This window comes from Prenolepis imparis, unplaced genomic scaffold (assembly GCF_030444845.1).
Source record: "Prenolepis imparis isolate NDT839.2.m4 unplaced genomic scaffold, iyPreImpa1.0 SCAF_3, whole genome shotgun sequence".
Taxonomy (NCBI): domain Eukaryota; kingdom Metazoa; phylum Arthropoda; class Insecta; order Hymenoptera; family Formicidae; genus Prenolepis; species Prenolepis imparis.
The window spans coordinates 12526426-12551444 of record NW_028141161.1 but is presented as its reverse complement, the minus strand read 5'-3'; the positions used below and the strand labels follow the sequence as shown (position 1 = coordinate 12551444).

Sequence of the window (25019 nt, the reverse complement as noted above, 5' to 3'; positions counted from 1 at the left end):
GACAAATTTGCTACATTTCTGACAAAATTTTCATGGGAATAAATCTAATCGTATTTGCATTTCAGAATAAATTATTCGCAATTAGAAGCGTTCCGCGCGAAATACGGTAGTTTAATTCCGCACATACCGATATTTTTGGTGCGTGCTGTGACAGTTGTTATTCAGGCATCGCTTGGGATCGTGTTTCAGACACGCCAACGAGATTGAAAATGTGGTTAGAATTTGCGGTGCAACGTTTTGTAACGAATGTCGCATTTTAAAGGGAATTTATCGTAGTTTAATTTCGCGTGCGAAAGAACGGCGACGAACGACGATGCCGAAATTGAGAATGAATCTTTAAAAGTATCTTCATTGGATGCGAGAGAGAATTTACTCCGACTACTGTGTGTAAAGTTGCCTTCGCCACGAATAAATTCCACACTTTACAGACGAGTAAATCTCGATGCGCTTTTGATTGTAAACATATAATCATCTATTTATTGCAATTTAACTCCTTTCGACTAGAGAGAGAGAGAGAATGCCGTGGAATACTATTAAAATATTTCGTACAAAGTAAAAGTTTATGCAACAAATGGGCGAATTTGTAGTTTTGTTTTTGAGGAAATATGCAATTTATTTGATTACAAAGTTACATAACGTTTTAAATGATAAATAATTAAACAGTAAATTATGCGTTAAGCATAAACGTCAAGTATGAACTAAATATATAAATATTTTTAATTTTTTTTATTCAATATCGATAAATTAATTAAATTTTATTGCTCACTAAGGCAGTAATTTAAATAGCCATTAACTATTGTAATGAGTTAACTTATGTAATTGTTGCAAGCAGCCAGCAAATTCATATTTGTTAACTGAATCTAATCGAGTTATTTTGTCGAGAACGCATTTTCTTGTATATAAGCAGGAAGGAATGTAATACGGAACTAAGAGGGGAGCAAGTAATTATTGTGGGATCACTGAGTTTCGCCGCGAGATTTTCTCCTCGGTAACCCTGCCTTCAGTAGTACTGATAACGAGATAATGAGACCGCATACGTGTCTAATTGGAAAATATTGCCGTACGTGCAAAGTTTCGGTTAAAGCGCAGCAGGCATTAACAAGAAAGTTTTAGTCCATGCGGTTTAGTCTACGTTTTCTTTTCTCTGGAAAACAAGCTACGAAACCTTCGTGGCACACACATCGCAAGAGCATCCGTTTATGTGTGGCCTTTTAATCGTCGCACTGATATTCGAAAAAGCCAATATTTACAGGATTAGTTATCCCTTTTTTTTAATTAAATAATTTCCTAATAAAAATCTGATTGGATCAAGTCGTCATTTTATTTTAAATTTACACGTATAAAAAGTATTGGATAAGAAACAGCGTGTATAAAATTTTATATAAATATTCTTTGACAACTCACTATTAATTAATTGCATTAATAACTAATAAATAATTAATACATTATTAATTTTATTTTTGTATTAGATACTATTCTCGTAATCATGAAATATATATTTCTGGATCGCGAGAACAAGGAAGTGTAGCACGTGAGAGGATAGACATAAAATGTGTGCGAAGATAGAATCCTTTATAAATTTGCTTAATATAACCGGCTAAATGCGCTTCTCTGTGCGCAGCTCGCCGCTAGATGATCGTGATCTACGATTTCCGTGATGCGGATAAGGATCGAATTTATGTTCATCCTTTGAGGGATAATACTGCCTTGAGTGACTTGTTTCATTGTCGAGACAATAGGGCAAGACATATCGTCTCAGAGGAGCATAAATTTGGTTTATCACGGTACTCAATCGCAGGCTATTGCAGTACGCGAAGTTTGACGTGAATTTCGATGCGGAGAAGTTCTGGGTAGAGTTCAGAGGTGTCCAAAATTTATAACTCACGTTCATAAAACGTGACAATTTCCATCATTATCAAATTCTATCTAGATAATATTATATATATATATATATATATTTGATATAAATTGTTATATTAAAATAAATATTATATATAATATTATATAGTAATTTTATTATTAATGTAAATAATCTAAGCTGGTAATTATTTAACAAAAATTTTTAATTTTTTTATATTTAAATATAATGTATATAAATTTTAGAAAAAAAATTTTTGCACTTATTTAGTCATTACAATATAGCAATATAGCAGTTACAAATGAAACGGAAAATACTATAGAATAAGAAATTCTTTCCCTTATTTTTGCTTATTATTCTCTCATTTGAGAATTAGATTTGCATTTGAAAATTAGAGAATACCGGAAAAGAATTTTCGTATTAGCAATATGGCTGTAGGCGGGATTGCTTCACATATCCTCTCTCGAGGACCAGAATATGGCAGAACATATATATATATATATATATATTGAGAGAATATAGAGAATATACATACATACATAAAGAGAGAGAGAGAGAACTTCGAGTTAGCCACTTGGCAGCCTTCCACTCAACATAGTGACGTGTCTCTGCGGGTCTCCAAAGCTGAAATCAGAAGCAAGAACTTCAAGAACTTCAATTGACGTAGCACGTCTCAATGTCGATTTTTTCTTACTATACAAATTTACTTATTTCTAATATTAATTTCTAATACTAGCAGAAGCACGTTAAAATAAACATAGACAATTAAAATAGTAATAAATAATTTAAAAAATTTGGTAAAATTGAAAAAAGTGCACTTAATATTTTATAGAGAAAATTAATATAAAACGTAAAATTATAAAAATATAAAATGAAATTTATTTTAAAACTAATTTTTTTAATATAGTTTTTTCTGGAATTTAACGTTTAACGGACACAGGAAACAATACGATAATAAATTAATAGAGATATGTATAATAATAATAGAAGTATCATAAATCAATAATTTATGCGGTTAATCTGAAAAATTTAAAAATACATTTTGAGATGAATAAAATGTTGCAAATCTTCTTTTCATTTCTTTACAAAACGTCTAATATATGTATAATCTAATAAAAAAACAAGTTTGTATCAAAGCTTTTATATAAACTTTTATATAAGTAGATTCTTTATACTAGATAAGAGAGAGAAAAGAAGATTTAATGTCGCGTTTGCATTCCAACGCTTTGGTGAATTTCGGAGAGATGAAGGATTTCGTAGGGGAGACTATTGAGTAGGGTGGAGCGCCATCGAAATTAAACTAGTTTGCGTTCACGTAGTGGAATAGGAGACACTGTTATGTGCGTATTAATCAGTGTCTCGTCTCCTTCCAATTATCGCATTACTCACTACCTACGCATACGAGCGCAAATACTATCGATGAGAGGTCGTCCGATAACAGCGAACCTCCTCGTGAAAGCTTGCACGATAATAGCAAGGCAATGTCCCACATGTACGAGATTCTTCATATGCGTTTTGCTGCGAGCAATGTGGACGCTCGAACGCGAATTGTATCAGTGTGTTCGATCATTTTATTCTGACGTTTTCCGTGAAATAACCAAAATAGGATATATAAAAAGATTACGTACATTATTAAGGTGATATCTCAATATACTATAAACACAAATAATAATTTTAAATTAATTGGTTTTAATATTCTGCACAAATTCTATAAAGATAATTTATTTTAATTTTTATTTTACCCCTCTTAAAAAAGCATATAAAATCGATTATAAGTATCGATTATAAGTATCAAAGTTTATTGCTGCCTCTTTTTCGTTATCTCGATATGCACATTATTTTGTATATATGATGAGGATCTCTTATGGAAGAAACGAAGAGTGTAATTTGATACTTCAATATTGATGAAATTAATAGTAAATCAGTAACTTTATTTGTTTGATGCGCATTTAATATCACTATTTTTAAGAGAAAACAAGAGAGAGAGAAAAGAACGGAAAAAATTGAAAAACATATCATTTTTGAATTTACAACAATATGTTGAAAAATTGTTATTGCAGAGAAATAATATATTTTTAATGTCGACTGTGCAGCAATTGACAATTGTTGCATTGTCGATAAAGAATATTATACATAAAGATTTTTTTATATGAATAAATAATACATTATCTGAATACTATATTTTCACACATAAAATTCAATTTTTCTGCATACATACATGAAATTGTTACACAATTTTCTCGTAGAAGTGCTTTCGACATTCCTAGCAATATTACAATCAATTTGTCCATATTCGCATGGTCACAATAAAAATATCTCACAATAGTTATTAACGTTTGTGAAATTCCAGTTTATAAATGTTTTTACTTCTTTACATTATTTAATAAATCAATTTATTATTTATTAATTTATTATTGACCGATTTATCTTTTAAAATTTTGAGGAAATCTAGATCTCGTTTTAAACTATTTTAATTTTTTTTATTTCAGAGACAGTTGATGCTCTTGATTTTTATTACGTGTATTTATAATGCGGTAGAAAAAATAATACATATACTCTACCACATTAGATAATATTTTAAGTAATAGAGAATTTTTAACGATATGAAATACAGAAAAAAAGAAGCAGTAGTATTATAATACTTTCAAAATGAATCGTAATTAATATTTGCATATTATACAATTTTGTGTCAAGAAGGTCTTTTGAAATTTTCTTCCTGATCAATCTTATAGAACAATAAGAGAAAGGATCGAGACTAGCGATTGCTTCTCTGTTATTCGAGATTTAAATGCTAAATCACTATTTTATAGTCATTGAAACCGCATTAAATTCGCAAATGTCGAATTAGCATAATGAGCTATTGATACATAACACGTAAGACCGATTTTCTGAAATTTGATCGGAATGCGAGGGCACGTTTTACTCGACGCAGGGGCCTTCATGGTCCAGCATTCGAAGCGCGTTCGCACAGTATCGTATTATCGCCTCGAGGTGCACGCGGCTTCTAAACGTCAGTTTATAGATAGCGACGTGCCGCAGGCGGCTTAAGAGATCGTCGCTTTCTCTCTCTCTTCTTCTTTCTCTCTGCGATCGTTGCTGAATTATTGCCCTCTTGCTGGACCGGGCCGCGAACCGCACGTAGATAATGCTCCTTTCTACCTTCCTTCGCCATGAAAGTCGCTCGCGGCGACGAGACGAAAAGGTTCCCGTCGATAAATCGCCCGAAATATCCGGGGATTAAAAGGAAAATTAAATGTAACCATTACATTACACGCAAATTGGAAGCGGTTTTCTTTCATTAAAGAGATATTGATTATGCAGTTGGCTCGATCCGACTTTAACAGCGTTCATTATTAACTTTGCTGAGTGATTAATATTAAAAATATTTAAACTGTTGCATGTTTTAATAATTAGAGAATAATAATAATAGTGTTGTTAAATTTGAACCATATAAAAATGATATTTAATATCTATTTCATATATTGCATTTTTGCGTACTATTCATGATTTTTGAGAGTCTTGCTCGTAATAAAACAAAAATTTTAAAATTCAAAATTTTCGAGAAATACGATTGAATACTGTCGATACGTTGATTATTAAATATAAATCTTATTTATATTTTATTATTTTATTCATATGCTTTTAATCATTAAATGTAATTTGAATTTCTATTTTTTAATGTGATATAATTTATTAAAATAATTCTTTTTTGTTAACAATTTCTCAAAGTATTAAGTTTATATATAGCTTTTTATAAGTGATTTTTATTTCATAATTGAGAAATAATGGCCGTAGTTGTTTTAAATTTATGCCAATCGCAATTTCTCTGCGAATACAAGGATACAATGTCATGATAAAGTCATATTATTGATTTATAGACTTAATAATGCGCATGCTATGATATTTAGAGTAGCGCATTATTGTTCGCATACCGAGACAGTTATTTATTCAATTGTACAATTGTATATCTCTGACAAAGGAAATTCCTGAAAGGGAAAATTCAAAAGAGACTGTCAAATCGGTGTCTCAATACCAATTATTCTTTGACGCGACGAAGAAACGAGAATTCTGTGAATTATAATTCCATTTTAATGGAGTTCATAAATAAAACTAAAGTTTTATCGTTGTATTACGTTTGAGGAAATTAAAGTAATATTAACTTTTTATAATATCGCATTTCCCCAGACACAGTGATAAGTCATTAATAAATAGCTGTAATTAAGTCAGAAAACATTTTTCTTTCAATATTATTTTTCATTTTTTGAAAATAAGAAAGATTTCAATATGCGAGCTGTACGTAAGAATTATTTAAGCTTGTTGTCGGTATATTTACAAATATGATGCAGCATACTGGAAATGATATTATTATTGCTTACAGATTAACCTTAAATTTTTCTGTGATACAACTGAGAATTCTGATATTAAAAATTGATATATACCTTCATGTAAATCAATTCATATGTATATTATTCTTTTAGAAAAATTATTTGCACGTCATTCTGTATTTTTTCCCCCTCGGTTTATAGTCGATTTTTGCGCAAAAATAAACATTTATTTATACAATAATTTAACAATACTTTTAATTATATTAATAAAGATAGATTTTGAACAGTTTAAAGTGTATAGATAATAAAATCTTTCATTTTTTAATTTCAAATCAGTAAAGAGTACTTAAAAATTTTAAGTTACAGAAAAATCTCCAGTTAAATTTTTATTTTATAAAGCGATCGATTTCTTAATCAGTTAAATTAAAGAGAGTGAGAAAAATAATGATAATTTTAAAATACACTTGCAACCTACACAGTTTATTTACAACGTTCAGACAATTTATATTTTATTCGTATCTACTGAAAGGATTTCCTTAGAAACGACGTCCGTCTGCAATGTTAACAGTTTACCTCGTCCCAGAGAGAAAAAAAAGAGCAACTAGAAAATCTTCAAGCAAACATACGCGTAATTCCTCGTATTTCTTTCTCTCTTTCTCTCTTTACCAGCGACATGACTTTAACTCGTTTTTGCCTGAATTAATTACTTTTCTCAAGATTTATCTCATAGCATATCTCTGGAAAAAATGTAAGAAATGTGGGAAATGTAGAAAATTCTAGATTAAATTACAATAAATTATAATAAATTATAATAATTCATAAAAATTGAAATACTCAATTCCAAAATAATATTGAGATACATTGTCCGTATGAAAATAGAATACTGTTATTTTTTAGAAAAGAATTCTTTCGGATTGTTGCGAAAGGTGTGATTTTTCCTTTTTATCGATACAAATACGCAAAGGAATTAAATTGAATTTTTACGAGCTTTACAATTATCTTTTAAGACAATTGCGATTTCCAGCTTTCCTCCTAGAAAGCAGCTTTTCTATTTTATCACTTAACGAAATCATAGTCACTAATGTAACGAGTACTCTGCTAGCGTTGCTAACAGAGCTTCAAGACCATGTTTGGAGAAACGAATAAACAGAATGTTCCAGAAATGGAGCTCTTTGCAGAAACGAAATAAGCTCAAGGTCCGTTCTTCAACTCGCTCGTCGTTTCGGACACAAAAATAAATTCATTTCTTTATTTTCTGTCATCCATCTGCTCCGCGCAAATTTACGAGATTCATCCGCAGTCGCGCAGTGATCGCGAAATCGTGATGAAACACGAACGTATGGTTCGCTTTCGCTTCTTTGAAGCTCCTAGGCAGATAATTTTCAGACGATCGTGTCTTTTTGTTTATCACACGCTACGCGTATAAAGCGACAATGTAGTGTAAAAATAAAAAGATAAAATTTGCTTTAATACGTACAAATAACAGACAAATGTTGTAGTATAAAAAATTTACATCTTTTTTGAGAGATGAAAATTTAAAAATCATGCACATATTGTTATTAAAGCGAGTGTCAGTTGATTAACTGCGATTCGACAATATTTTCTTTTATCGCTGTACACAATACAAGGCACAAATTATGCTTATTTTGTGAATAGAAATAAATCGGTTGCATTTGCAGCATGTTAAAGTTGCATTGTGCCTGTTTCGTATACCAATATATATGGTCCATTTCCACGATATTCAGAAGCGCAATCAATGCAATACTGTGTTTTCAATTTCATAGGATGACAAGCATTGCACTCGAAAGCTAATTAAATAATGAAAGAATATAAACAATGTTTCAGGTTAATTTTCTAACACAATTCTATATATATATTTTTTCGTAAAAATACAAAATTATTATTTTTGAGTGCCTTTAATCTTAAGCAGATAATGTTCATATTATATTTTTTTGTTTATCTATATTTCATCGTTTTATATTTTAAAGTTACAAAATGATAAAATTAAATTATTTTTATCTAATTAGCAATTGTTAAGTATTTTTAGAAATATTTATAATATATATCTAACTTTATTATATTATATTGAGTATTTTAGAGAGAGAGAGAGATATATATATATATATATATATATATATATATATATATATAAAGTAAAATACAACAAAGAGATATTATTTTCAGATTTTGTGATTTTTTTGTCATAGTAAAAAGATTAAAATAATTTAAAGTAAGAGAGTCAACCCATAGCAAAAGAACCTTTGTAAAAATATTGTCGGTACGCACATAAAGGAAATGACATATCAAGTATATAATTACTAATGTTTCGATAATAATCTAAAAGTCAACTAGCGGATAATATCGAATAATTCCGCGATAAATTTTATGTCGCAAGAGAGGCGTGAAGACTTGACTTGTGAATCGATACAAACTCGAGGTTGAAGTTTCCATCTTGGCGTTCTCTTTTCCGATTTAAAGATACATAAATTAAAGAGGTTTTATATATGTAATGTTTCCTTGCTGACGAAACATTTGTTAACGACGTTGTCTACCAAGATTTCGTGTACTTGTTTAGATAATTATCGTGATTTAAGTATCAGTTATTTAATCATTGTTAAATGGAATAAATGTGTAGGCTCTCGTTTAACAAGGATGTTTTAACAATGTAGACTAAAAGGACTGCAATTATCTCTTTAACATATATTTTTTCTAATTATCGCCGCAGGTTTTTTCAAGCTGTAGAAAATTTTTTGAAAAAATTATATATTTATTAGTATGTAAAAGAATTATATATGTATTGATTTTTCTATAATTTATTTATTTATTTTTATATCTGCCGTGAATAGTTAGTGTGCGAGTTTAAACAGTTCCAGAATTGTAGGACTCCAATATTATAAAGATGATTCTTGTAAGTGTAAAAGCGGATTTATTATCGAGACTATATTTTCGCGCAACTTGCTTTTATTTTTAGAGGACGTGACATCAAAGAGATACCGACTTCTATTTTCTTCGGAATTTTCATGCAAGCTACACTTAAGCTTGTGTCTTTGTGCACGCGCATTCACAAAATTACTTTCTCAAAATTATTAGCCCCACAATGCAAATCAAAATATAACAATATATTGCATCTTTATAAAATCTATTTTAAATTCCTACTTAATTTTCTACGCTTCATAATATTTTTCATAGATTTAGTATTATTGCATATAATACATCGCATAAAGTGTATAGGTATAGGTGAGATAGGACATAAATATATTCCCAGATGAAGTTTGTGCGTGGTATTTACGCGTCATGGCGGTTTCTCAGAAAATTAATGATCGGCATGGATTTTAGTATATGCTGCTTTCTTTTCTATGCCATGCAATTTTTCATCGTAAATTATGTTGACGTAATAGAAATGCGCAAGGTTATAAACGAGATTAAGATCCGTTTCTTCTATACGAATATTTCTGGCATATGTTGTTAATCGATAAACAATGTTCTCGAATTTTAAATTATTTCTTGAAGTTTTGCGTTTTATTTTACACAATATATGTTTTTCAAATTTTGTTACATTAATATGAATTTTTAAAGAATAATAATATTCTTCGTTAATATTCTTCGTTTTTATAATAGAACTATATTTTTTAAATTTATTAAGAAGAAATGACATATTTCTCAATTTAAAAAAATAATGTTTTTCCATTATAAATTAATTCTAATATCAAATTTTAATTATACATAGATGAAAGAAAAATAATTATGAAGAGAAACGGAAAATCTGTAAATTTTGCGATCAGATTGCGATCAAATAAAAATTTAGATATCTGGTTTTCTATTGTAAAAAATCAATTAGCAACATTGCAAAAGCAAGCGATTCTAAAGCAAGATTAACTCATTAGCCGTACTTCCTCGATTCAGTAGTTTTGCACTAGAATCATCCATTCTTTCCAAGTTTCCTTCGTGAATTTCGTCGCCTTGCAAGGATCCTCGCTTCATTAACGAGCTCCTCGACGTCGACGTTGTCGTCGTTTCGCTTAATTATTCTACCACCACCCGGTACACGTGTTCCGTGCTTTCATTGGACCAACCTCGGTTCTTTTATATCGCTACTCGGGCCAGTGGGTTAATGGAATGTCGTCATCCGTCGTCATTATCGTCGACGATAGGACCTCCATATTCTCATTTTGTGAATCGTCCCGTTGTTACAAAGAGGCTTACTTATAGTGTAGCAGCGGTAGCTTCTGTCAATGATACTCGAGTAGTTCCAAGAATTTGTATGCACAAGCAATCCTTTTCTTTATTCGTTGTATTGTTATTAAAAATATTGCAAAGTAATTTTAGTTTTGCATAATTTATTTCATGCAAAATTTGTCTATACTTTATGTGTACATAAAAAGATAATTATTATTAATCTATTCTTTTCTTTTTTTTTCTTCTTATTATTATTATGAACTCTTATTAATATGTTAAAATTAATATAATTAGATATTTAAAAAATTATTAATAATTAGAAATTGTTTCTATTATTTATTATTAATCCTTTTTTATAACATTCTTTTAATTAGGAAAACGGAACATCTTATATAATAATACTGTATATATCTACAACTGTCATTTTTCATATAAAAAGTTTATATATATTATCTTTATTAAAATAAAAATAAGAATTAATAATATAGTGATTCTATGTACTTATCATATAAAGTTATTGATTTGTAAATTAACGACAATTAAACAGATACTTAATATCAGAGAATCTAATTATAGATAGCAGTATAAAATTTTTGGTGTGAATATTTTCAATTATTTAACATATTATAATATTGTTGAAGTAAACAATTAAATATAAGTAAATTTTATCAGCATTATCAAAGTATCATTATATTAATATGTACACGCATAGCTCATGTGTTCTGTTATATCCGTTTTTTTTTTTAAATTGCCAAATCAAAATATAAGAGAATGAAGAATTTATGCATTTATAAAAAGATACTACATCATATATTATTCAAACAAGCGGTCGATTATCATTTCAACGCTATCGCCATGGTTTTTCTCTGCTCTTTCTTTTATGGCCCCTCTCCAGTCACATTGAGATTTATTCCACTTTTTCCTACAGAGAGTTCTTCTTTCTTGCGGTGATGTCATGCACAAGTAGTGATACTCTCTTATCGAAAGAAATAAAACACTGAATAACACGAGATTGCGCAGATCAGAAACGCTCATGTCAGTCTCCTTTCTCATTTGATCGTTGAACGATAATTATTATATCATTGTAGTTGTAATTTAATGCTTCCAAATGAGAAAAAATAATTTTGATAACCTTTTACTTTCTCTTTATATATCTTAACATTTTATAAAAATATTTAAATTTATTAACTAATGATTACAAATTATATGAATTTTTGAAAAAAGATGGCAAGTGTTAAATTGATTATATCTTATATTTGAATAAAAAGCATTGAAAATTATAATATAACACTAATACAACTGCAATTATTTTATATAACGATAAAAATTATAATCATGCTTTAAATTTATTTTATAAATTTTAATTTATAATATTATTCAATATAGAATGATCATTTTATCAAACATTTGAAGTAAATAATGTTTTTTTTGTAGTTCGTGAAAAGTGGCGCCTATGATGTGTTTTTCTAAGAACTGAAATGATTCAGTTATCATAATCTTTTTGCTAATTTGGATTTAAAAATTTAAGATTATCATCTTTGTAAATGCATATACACGTTATTAAGTGCACAATGAACAGAGTCAGTCGCTAAAAATAGATCCTTCAATTGTGTTCGATACATTTCTATTAACGCTTCGTTTACACGCACGAATAGCAGCGCTGTTACTCACAATCAGTCTTGCGTAAAATCGACATGTAACGAGTGTCTACGGAATACACGCAAAAAATATATAAAAGAGAGTAAAATTAAAAAAGAGAGTTAAATTATATATATAAATTAACTCACAAATTAATTTTTAATAAATTCTACTGGTTGGAGATATGTATTCATATTAGTTTCTTCAATTATCTTCCTTTATAATAATTAAAATATATATATGCAGTATTAAATCAAAATTAATTATTTATGTATTAGAAACATATAATTTATATTATTATGTAATTATATATATTAATAATAATTTAAATATATATAATTTATATTTATACATATATATAAATTATAAATTATATAATTTATTAATTATTTTTTAATTATAATTTATTAATTATATATATAATTATAATATTATCACATTTTCTTGTATATTATCATTTTTTATTGTATCATCGTATAGTAATTTTATATCTCCATGTTTAATTTTGCGATACATTTATTGCATTACACAGAGCTTAGCGAAGACATGCAATATGTACGGAAAAGTTTCTTGCGCTCTATAAAATTCTTTCTTCGTCCTATGAAACCTCGGATATTTCACGAGACCTTATAAAACGTCATAAACTTCAACGAAACTCGGCGTAACCTCTTAAACTTCTGTGAAAGCAGTAGGCTCTCATGAAATTTGTATGAAGCTTTAAAAATGTTTAATGATCTTACGAAAAGCAATCGAGATCTCCCTGGATAACAGTGACACGTTTTCCTAAGTTGTAGAGAACATTACCTGATAATGACATTAAAAAAATTGATATATTTTATGGCTGTTTGATAATTATATTTTTTCTATATAAGATTAAATCAATTTTTACACAAAATATATTAAGATTTGTTAATAAGAATTTATCTACATAAAAATACGCCACAAATAGCATATTATTGATATTTAAAATATTTAATTAATTAGAATAAGAGATGTTTGTTGTAATTATTTCAAATAATTAAAAAATTACAGAACAAATACGTATCTATTTTTAAAAAATAATCATTTAATGCTGATTTATAAAAACTACTAATATGATTTAATAAAATACGAACACATCTAAGAGATACTCGTACAAACTATAAGAGAAAAATAAATAAAATAAATACAAATGTAAATAGTAAATAGTACTCTATTTTATTATCTCTATATAATGAAAGAAATCATTGTTTTAATTGATTACTCTTTTTTTTTTTTCTCTTAAAATTTCTAACAAAAAAATACACATTTCGTGTTCTAATCTTCCTCTTCATAATTTGTTGGAATTTATCATATTATTTTGACAAATTATCATTCATTTTTAAACATTTACAACACTTGATAAATTTTCCTACGATATTGTTCGTATACGATTCAACGCTATCAAGCATGTTTTTGTATTATGACAACAATAGATGATACAGTATTTTCGATCTCCATATTGCTGCATACATTATGCAAAATGTGCGTTTACTTCGGTCGACATCGATAATTCAATCATTTGTCAACATTTGCCTGTTGAACGTGAAAGGGAGAGGGGGGCGGGATCGACGTCCTTGTTAAATGGAAATCGAAATCGAGGGGCACGGCCGTCCTCGCAGGTTTGATCGTTGCGCAAGTACGGCATTCTCGATCGTGAATCACAATGTGTGTGCCGGCTGTTGTGCAAGCCGAGATGTAAATGTGTGTCACACTTACCGAGTTTCCCGTGTTCCACTGACCTTAGTCTAGTCAAGGAATAGTGCAGAATCGGGAAAAGAAAGAGAAAGAGAGAAGGAGGGAAGCAGAGATTTATCGCGTGTTACAACAAGCGAGTCACGATTTGTTTCTACTAACCACGTTCTATGCATTGAATAATGTATAAAAATAGTTAAATGAAATTTTATACAATATATTTCATGCCGTGAGATTTAATAGTAGAGAGTGATTGGAGAAAGTCGTGAACTAAATCGAAGGAAATATTACATTTATCGTTTTCTTCATTCTTTTTTGTTTAACTTTTAAAGATAATTTTTAGCTATTTAAACGGATTTATTGAAGTCATAATATGCAAGAGACGTGTATAATTTTAATAATTAGAGGATTGTATTCAACAGAAAAAAATTGGATAAATAAAAGTTTATTAAATAAAAGGCAATTCGTTAAATTAAAGGCAATAAAAACGGATAAAATTGTGTCAAGCTAAACTTCTATTATATTCTATTATATATCGTGTGCAGGACTAACTCATCACAAGTCGTGAATATTTTGTGTTACAAAATCGATCCTTACAAAGGTAAGAGAGTGTCAAAGTAAAACTTAGCATAATAACCGAAAGCCACTTCTCTTGATCTTTGAATTGAGTACCGCCCAACCCTGTTATGGTACAGCAAGTGTATATTGTTCTCCTTTAGTAACAACATTGTTATTTCGAATTGCTCTGGCGCTAATTTCATCACGGGATCACGAGCTTTTCTAACATCGATTTTCTCTCTTTTGGATCCCCTAACAACTCTCTACCCTTCTAGTCTTTATTTTAATTGTTTTCTATATTCCGCTTTCCATTCTTATTTAATTAGTTACAAGCCGTACCTCTGATAATAAAATGCTCAAGTAACGAAACAATTAATCATCGAAATGTTCGTCTATTTTTGATAATTGTAGACATTTTCTCACGACGTGTATCTTTCTTTTTTTGTGCCTAGAATTATTATGATTAATAATATGAGAAATATAATTGTTTGCAGATCGTCACTGGTGATCTTCGTCGCGTTTTGCGCGACGTGCGGCCGAGCGGACTTTTTCGGCGACAGAAAGGGTGAGTTTTAACAAAGTTAATTTTTAGCGCTAATGGACTCCATGATTCTCGCGAGGATTTGTACGTTTCTGCCCGTTTCCGAGTATCTTACTCGCTGACGATTCGCTGCAATATTCTCCTCGGGGGATTCTCTCCGAGTGAGGGTACTTCGCGCGAATATTCAGCAGCTTTTTTCTCAACGACACACCCCTTCTTCCGCACTCCCCATTACGATTCGCCTTACGTGACTGGTGATTTATTACTATGTTAAGTACGGAATATATTTAGTCAAGCAGTGAATAATGATATCAAATGATAAGAGCTGCAAACAAATTGTCGCGAATGTGCATGAATTTACGTATACTTTGCGACCAAGACATCGATTTTACGTGACGAGTTTAATTATTACGACAAATATACAAATAGCATTTTACATTCTGACACTCTGTAATAAAGTGTCTCTATTAAAATATGAAAAAAGCTACACTTTTATCATAATAAGTGATAATGATGTTAATACTGTTTACAGTATTGAACATCTGTTACAACAATATAATATATTAATATTAAATGTCTTACTAATTTTATTAGATAATAAAGCATTTTGCATTCGTATATCAAAAACGCTTCTTATTCGAATTATATTATAAGCGTTTTATATTCAAATAATTTTTAGCGTTTAATATTATTATTTACTGTTTTGAGCAAAAATCCACACCCTAAAATAATAAATATCTTTCCTCAAGTTTCTGTATTTAATTCGAGTTCTTGATACTTCCCTTCGCAGACAAGATGCTTAGTAGAATGAATTGGAACTATAGATTAAACAATTTATACTAATGAACGCAATCCGCCGACTGTAATGAAATCGAGTGATTTGTTTTTAACCCTTACTGTCCACTATTCGTTTTCGTTTCATTTGGTTCGCCTCGAAACAAAAGCAATATCGTTCCTATCTTTCTTTCTGGGAAAAAATTTAATTATATAAAATCATACATTAAGATTCTTAAGTTCTATATTAATCTGAAAATTTTGTTTAACTCATTACATCATTATACGCATTTTACAATTGTGAATTAATATTTTCTAATATTCCTTTATTATTGGTAGCTTATATCAATATTTTTGATCACTAAAATTTAATGCTCGTCAAATCATAATTATTCAGTATTGTCGGTCATATTACTATCGATTAACTATTCAACGTACATAAATAGCCTTCGATAAAAATAATTGAAAAATTCACGAAGCTTATAGTCCGTCCTACCGATATTTTTGACATAAATGTATTGAATTTTTTTCTTACATATTTATTGATGTTTTCATGCTTTTAATATATTTAATGTATTGGATTTAATATGGACTTTATAGAGAAATCAAATTCCATTAAAATCTGTTGCAAAATGCAAAATTTCACTTTTTATATGAGAAAAATAGGTTTTTTTTCCATGAAAAATGAAGTAAAATGAGTCGATTTTTGCAATATATATATTTAACCGCATTTTATGTCACTGGATCATGTCTATGTCCAAATATAACTGTGCAATGTGCTCAGTTCGCATCGTCGGAATGCTTAATACTCAGAGCGAATTTCATGCTCTCGTCACGTCTCACTCTAATCTGCCAGTTTTATAAGGATACTCCGACGATTCCTGAGGGAATCTGAGGATTTTTCACTTCCCCTTCCTGACAAGAAAACCGCCAGTTGCTCACCTCCGCAGTAGTAAAGCCGACGTATGGTCAGACATGCCGCAATCCCGTAATCTCGCGCTGTGTTCTCGTTTTCTACTTAGAACTATTCCAATATCTACTTATTCCTACCTACCTCACTCTCGCAAGTCAAAATGTGATAGGTATTTCCGAGATTTTACATAACGAGACGAATTTCTAATTTAATTGAAAAACAACCATCGAAAATAAAATTTGAAGCAATTTATATATGAAATGTTATTTTAATAGAATTTAATTTCATAATACGTCAGTAATAAGATATGATAAAACTAGACTATTTTTACATAACAATAAGAGTAATAATGGCGTCTCTTGGCTCATGAAATTTTTATTAATGTTATGAGGAATGTCAGCAGCGTCAGATGAATCATCCACGTTCGGGGGACGAGTTAATAAAGCAGTGTCTTTGAGCATAATTATTGTCTATTGTCTCTTCTTGAAATGCAATGATTATTTTCGTCGCGGCCCGGTTCTTCCGAGAGGATTTCATAACTCGGCGGCGACGCTCCGCAAACGCAAAAGAAAATTTAATCTAGCGCCGGCCGTTTTTATTAAGAATAATAAAACGACGGAAAAACGACGTTACCACTTTATCTCTCGTCGTAATAAGAACGAATTAACGCAAGCTTTCAATTTGCGCACTTATTCTTGCGTAATATATTAAAAAGTTGCTCATTCGCTCGCCAACGTTTTTGGAAAAAGGTTATATCCTCGCGTTTTTCTCTCGGCGTTCTCTCTCGCGATAAGATTCGGATCAACGTTCAGATGATCGCGACGATTACAATCTCGGCGAATTGTTATAGAAGAATCGGTTTCGCGTTTCTCTTATCACGAGCGGATGCAAGAGGGGGTTGCCAGAGAGTGGCGATATCGGCGGGACCGGTGGTACACAGGATGGAGAAAGGGGCGGCTCCGGAACAAATAGCTCCCACAGGATGCGAGATAACGCTGCTCATCCCTGCAGCCTCATTTGTATCCACCCCGTTCGTTTCGTTTTCCGCGGAAACCACCACTTTTTGCATTCACCTCGTCTACCTCGTCAATATTTAACGGCTCGCTCATCGATCAACAGCGATTGCGCGACGACGTAGAAATTTTTCGGGCCACCTTCCATTTTCTTACAGATCGCTCTCGTAAGTTCCCTCCACATAGAAATATATTGTTTTAAGATTTGAATAGTTGGCAAAGTTCTGCGATGCGCTTGCGAAAGACGGCTTAAGAGAGCTTATGATTTTCCGCAATTAGTAGAAAATTCCGATTCTTCACAAAGATATTAAATTATAGAAAGAGATAATAATAGAGATAATAATAGAGAGAGAAATCTTTTAAGAAAAATTACCTCTTTAAGCTACTAAAGTGTTTCAAATTTATCTCTTTAGAGATAATTCGTTATCTTGATTAAGTATCTTGTATCCTATTATTTTATTATACACATAGACTTATTATTATACATGATAATGTTTGTATATTAGTCGTCGGCTGAATGAACATTTTGGCAAGGCACTGCAATACGGACACAACAGATAAATTGGCATCGCGCGTTCTACAGTTGATTTACAGTCGCGTGATTTCGATAGAGCGATTCGCGCATCCCGCGAACGACAATCGACTGCGATAGACGACCATAAAGATGGCCAATTTTTGTCCCGATGACAGATTGAATCGAAACGAATGCGAATCGAATCGAACGAGATACGCGTCGTGATGCGACGCCCGACATGATTTTTGTGTCGATTTGATCCGTTCGCGCAGATTAAAAATTCTATCATAACCGGACGCGATTTCTATCCATTTTATAGCGGCGCGAGATTACGGGATTTGCGGAAATAATCTTCAGCGCGATGTATAATACCGCCGGAGAATCGTGTTCCCCATTTTTACTTGTCGACCGCGCACGCGAGATCTCTCTCTTTCTCTCACTCCTCTTCTAACTCATGCAAAAAACTGCAAAATTAAACGCATTTCCCAAAGCGGATGGAAATCGTGCGCGGCGTTCAGATCCAATTTCCGCAAATTTATCTCGAGGCAAGGATAAATGCGTTTTATTGTGCGGCGCTGCGCGCAGATTTATTCACCGGAAAATATTTCTTATATACTCGTATATATCTGGCTTTTTAAACGGTTCTTTTATTCTCTTACATTATATCGAAGATCGCAATGAATCAAGAAAAACCATTGTTTTCTCTCTCTCTCTCTCCCTCTCGCACTGCGTTTGCGGAAAACGCTTGCACTCCACTCTTGAGATCTTTTCGCCGCAATTCTCCTCTCGATTCAGAAGGATGTATGCTACTAAAGGTAGAGCAGTAAAATCGAATCTAATGCCTTTGTGGTAAAGGAAGAATGTTTGTCGAGTTGTCCTCTTGCAGAGTCAAGTTACAATTGTAAGAATAGCAACTTTGATTTAATGTCCTTTCTGAAATATATACTATATACACTGAAAATTACATGTCATCGCAATAAATTGCAAAAAATATATTTGGGGTATGATATACGATAAAAATGTATACAAAAAGCTATCTTCAATTTTTAAAAAACGAAAAACAATAACTTGACGTTAAATTCACAAAATTTAGAAAATAAATAAATAATATTTCGTACTTTTTTAAGTTTTTAGCAAACTATATATTATGAATATATTAAATATCAATATATTATTCATAAGAAGCATATTATATTGATATATGATATTGCGAATAAAAAATTTCCGCATGAAAAATGTCCATAGGACAATTTGCGTCGACTGCTTTTATTCATGTTATCAATGTTCTATTCAGCATGTTCCAAAGAAAGCAGCTATGAAGTCTGGCTAATAAAAGAAAAATATTGGGTTTGACATTATGGAAAATAAAGGAATGCTAGACACAGCGCGTATCGCTGCACCGGCGAAGAGAGCACCGGATAGTCTAATTTTCTAAAAACAGATGAGACGTCGGCACGATTAAAATTTATGAGACCGCGATCTGCGAGCGGAGTTAAAAGTGTAGGAAAACGCGGCTGCTCTCGGTTTATTTTCCGCCTTCCACTTCCGGGAACGAGAGCGAAATTAAGGCACAAGCCGCAAGCTATAAAAATTTTATACGCTTAGATTGATCGTGTCCTACCGTTGAAAAGTTCTATTTCTGTTTGTTAATTTAGGTTACTCAGTTAACAGATGCCTGCCATAAAGTTTTTCCGGCAATGTTCATCAATGATTAAGCTACATATAATTGACAAGTTTCGAAACTTCCGCATCAAATAAATTCGATTAGCAACAAAACTTTATTTATACATTCTTTAAATTTAGTGTCTTTTAAGTGAATTAGTTTTAAGTGAATTAAATATGCAATGTATATGCAAATACTTTAAAATGTGCAATTGCAATTAGTCGAATTTATGAAGTTACTTTTCAAGACTCGATTGAAATGTGTTTTTATTAATAAAATAAAAAAATACGAATTAAATATTTCTAAATTTATATTGCATTAAATTCTTTTACTGGTTTAAAAAAATATTATTTCTTCAATATAATAAAATTTGACATACATAGCGGACTGTCACAAGCATCATTTTCTCAGAAAGAGATTCTATTTCTGATAATATCTGTGCGTATACTTTCTAAAAAAGAAACCTTCGATAAATTGGTCTTGGCAGAATTTCAAAACGTTCTTTATCGAAATATTTCTAATGAACGAACGAGGTAGCAATTAATTATCATGCCGCACGGTGTGTAAGACAATCCGGACAAGCAAATAGTGCTCGATGACATGCATGATAAGCAAAATGAAAGCAAATACAAAGGCGGTGCATGTAAATGTTTGTGACGAAATGTTTGCGACACTATCGCAAGAAGCATTGAATTTCTTTTTTGAAACATGCCAAGATACGTGCCGGATGTAGGCGTCGATCGGATGTGCGTGAGCGCGTCTCGTAATCACGTTTGGATCCAATGATCCGCCGTGACTCATCGATTATCGACAATCAGACGATTTCTTAAGCGTATCCTTACTTCATCGCGCATGTCGGGCTTCGTGAACCATGTTGATCGTTAACTGGCGTATTCGATTGTAATTTCTTGTAGCATGTTAAATCGAGTAAATGTCATTCTCAAATAAGTAAATGTCATTTTATAACGCAAAAGAATAACAGAAATGCGTTATAAACATAGAGATGACATTCATTGATAAATAGTTTTATTTATTTTTTATTTCTCAAATATTATTTGTCCATTAATGGACATAATATTATTTGCTTTATTATTGAAGGAAAAAATCAAATATTGAATCGAAAGTATAATAATATAATAACATAACAATAATAAAATTATAATATCTTACGTAACAAAAACTACTATTTCACTTGTTCGTCAGATTTTAAATGAGTAATTTGCGCTAGATTTTCCTCTCACACAAGAGCAATACATCTCTGCTTTGATGTGTAAGAAATGTTAAGTAATAAATCCGGTTTCTATGCTAGGCGCCACTTAATGAATCACGAAGGTCGTTCTGATTGCACTTGAATGAAGTCATATGTATTTCCATGATCTTGACCCACAATGACTAAGTGGCGCGCACATTCATTGCGCGGAAAATTTTCATCGATCGTATTTAGCGTTAGTATGCATTTTTCAGATGACGGAACATAACGTCATCGTTGAGGCAAGAGGATGCAGTTAATAGATATTAATAACTAAAGCATTTTTTTCCCACAATAAGTGCGCATCATACATGTATAATTCGTTTTTATGTTACATTGATTATAAAATTATTGATCATAATATTTATCATAAATGCTAGATATTCTTTACTATGTAAAAATGTAAAAGTTTTCTCATATAACATGATTATTTCAAGTTACCAAATTAGATCATCCATTGGAAAAATTGAAGGATGTTAAAATTATTTTTTGATGTATAAAATTCTCTTTCACGTAAACCAGCTTACTCTATTTTCTCGCAAGTTTGCAATTCCTTAAATGAAATTACACACGACGGTTTTATGAAAGTTTTAGCCTTATTCAGTGCTTTCAAGCTGTTTAGAAATAAGGATGCAGCGTTATGCATTTAACGTGCGCACCTGCAACGGCAGTAGCGTAAAACGGTAGCAAAGATCGAATGCAAAAACCGTACAAAATCGCAGAGACGTGATACAGTCGCTTGTTGCCCGGGGCAGACATATTGGCCCCGCGAAGCGTGCTCGGAAAGTATAAAATATTTCAAAGCTCACTTCCCCTCACCTTCCCTACGCTATTTTCCCACTCCTTGCCGTCTCTTTCTCTATCTCGCGGCGGCTCTTTTTTTTTCTTTTCAGCTCTAACCCACCCTATAATATATCGTTTGCTTGTAACATGTTCCTACCGCCTCTTGTCTCTCACGCGTGCATAATTCTGCAGTTTATCAGCCAGTAGATCTTCATTCATATCCTACGGCTTGTTTCAAGAACAATTTTCAATTTTTCAATATCAGTCGGTGTTAAATACGTAAACATTGTAACGCGCCAAGTGTGCGTTACGGATTTGGATGTTCTGTAAACCTATAATTTGCTATTTGATTCTAATTAATTTATTTGCAATAAAAGATATTTAAATAGTGTATTAGAAAAAAATTATAATTAAAAAAAATTCATTAATCTTCATATTTGCTCTGAAATTGTTTAACTAATAAAGTCTCGTATTTTGTAATTATAATATCAATTAAAAAATTAATATATGTGTGATTTATTTATAAATAGAAATATTTTTTTGAATACTAAATAATTCTCTAATTATAATTTAATAGTAAAGATTTGCTAATATGTACAATTTTACTACTTAATTCGTCTAAAGTTTTTAATTTTTAATTATAAACATATATCTTATTATCTTTTATTTTATTATTATATCTCTCTATATCTTTTATTTTATTCTTATTCGTGCAAATCATATAATTAGAATCATGACACTTTTATTAAAAAATTTTGCAGTTTTCGTTATTTCTACTATTCAAAATCAATGCAGAACGATTCGATTTTTAATACTTTATAAATTCAAGTTTTTTATTATAATTAATTCGTTAGTTATCTAAATATTTCTTCCTGTTTATGAACTAACAACTAATTAATTAACAGCGAATTAATAGATGGTACCTCTAACATGTTTGAAACTTATATGCAAATATAATTAACATTCGCAAATAATTATTTATACAACTTTGTGCCGAAATTTAGAATTTCCAAATATGTAGATGATAAGAAATAATTTCACGCTTCAAAGCCTTTGAAATTGGCCTATACGTAAATTTAGTGTGTTAAATCTGATTAGAGTCGATTATCATTTCCAGTCGTTACAGATATTCGGGTAAATTTTCCCGTAAACTGAGCGTGCATTCATATCTCGTGCGGATTTATCGGAACAAATAGACGTGCTCATTAATTTTGATGACAATATTCGCTCGTTGTAACGCGCTCGCTCGTACATTCCACGCTTCGCGACACGTGCAATTCATCAGTCACGAACAGAGAACAGAGTCAAAAGGCAGCCTTTCTCGATTTCCAGAGAATGGGATTTAATTGTTCACGACTTGTCGTCTCTCCGGCGACATCTCGTTTTAGATTTAATTCGGTCGTTCGTTCTCGATATTTCCATGCGACAAATTGCTCGGCGAATCTATAGTTCAGAGAAATTATCGGTTGTCCAAATCACATCACGATGACGTTCAGGGGAACGAAAATAACGTACGCAATATATCTACTATCGTCAAAAACATTTTAACAAATTAAAAAAAAATTTTTTAATCAATTTTGGATTTAGAATTACTTTACTTTTATCCCAGAAAATCTAATTCTCTGAATATAATTCTCTTATAATTTAATAATAAGGATTTGTTGATACTTACAGTTTTGCAACTTAATTTGCTCAAAGTTTTTAATTTTTATTATAAACATATATCTCCTATATATTTCCTATCTTATTTTTTTACACGCAAATCAAATGCAATTAGAATTATGACATTTTTATATATAAAAATATTTGCAATTTTCGTTATTTTTACTATTTTAGATTATCAATGTAGAACGATTCGATTTTCTGTAGCACATTCGATTTTACGTTAACAGCATGTCTGGTAACATCGAGATGAACGCGAGAGGGTGGTATGTAAAAAGCGGGCACCGATCTTGTTTTCGGACGGACGCTCTCGTAAAACAAACGGGGATATATTTATCGCGCGCGAAATAAAATGCGACTGTGACTGTGATGTTCGTTCCTGCATACTTTTTCCCATTTCCTCAACACCATTTTTTCACTGCCGTTGCAGCCATTTCTCGTCTTCTCCGTAATAACGTTTTTTTATTATATATTTTTCTGCATCTATATAATATCATTTTCTTACCAATCAATACGATCTTCGTTAAGTACATATTTGGATCCTTTCGCAATATTCTAATTTCTTTGATTTTTCGTATTTCATTTGTTGCTAAAGTAAAATAGTTTAAAGAAAAATATATGTGAGATATATTATGCATTTAATATATTAGATTATAGAAAAAAATTATTTATTGTTACCTGTTTCTTTTAATTCGCGAAAAAAAACGTCATGACATAAAATCGTGTATCCTTCGAATTATAAGAGAGAAATATAAAAATGAAAATAATTGCAGAGAATTTAAATTCTACTAATTTAGAGTGATTTGTAAGCATTAGTCTCAATAGATTTAGATTTATCCCTTCTAATTTGAATTATTTCGACCTCACATGTAGCGCAGTTGATAAGCAGCTGATCGGAAATGTTTTCCCAGTCGAGTAATTGCGCCGGTCGCTCCCGCGTCGGTCGGAAATTAATAAATACTGGAATTTTCAGCGGCTCCGGGTTGTGTATGGATTAAAGCTCTACAGTGACAACGATATCCCAGTCGAGCCAAAAGGGGAAAGAGAGACAGGCGGAAATTGAAGCGAGGTGAGCTAGCCGCGAGAGAGACGGCGGGAAAGAGGATGAAAAAATCAACTTTGCTTCCTAAGAGCATTACGTATCGGCAGCCAGTTCGCGTCAGATAAATTTATAACGAGGGGGAGAAGAGAGAAAAAATTTTGCCGGTTTTTCCAATATAGCGTTCTCTTGCTCTGAAAATATTTGTGCAATTTCATGATATATCTAATTTGCATGTTACATTGAATAACTTAAATTATACAAAAATAGGGAGATTAAATTAATATAATAGGTTTTAATTTTTTGATCTTTTTTGTTTTTATAATTATAATTGAAATCGTATTTCTCTTGCATGCATGCTGTTTGCATATATCAATGCTGCATAATAATTAGTGATGGGTACGAGCTTTCTTTCTGAAATTTTTCGAATCATTCATTCATATATACATATAGGATAAAGATTCAAATTGCTTTGAATATTATGAATAATATTTAAAAAGAACATTTTTTAAAATCTATAAAAAATCTTGAAAATTTTAATTGTTATAAGCACAAAATAAAAACTCAATTCAAAATACTCAAATTATACGATTTGAAACA

General features: G+C 30.9%; 1 protein-coding gene across 6 annotated transcripts in view; it reads left to right on the top strand.

Moving 5' to 3' along the window:
* Positions 1-25019, top strand: part of Mp (collagen XV/XVIII-type protein multiplexin) — a 238165-nt gene that overhangs the window by 5754 nt on the left and 207392 nt on the right. For all 6 annotated transcript variants that reach the window (XM_083034129.1, XM_083034128.1, XM_083034127.1 and 3 more), the window contains exon 2: positions 14763-14833. In XM_083034129.1, the coding sequence (XP_082890255.1) occupies positions 14763-14833 (71 nt within the window). The remainder of the gene's footprint in view (positions 1-14762; positions 14834-25019) is intronic.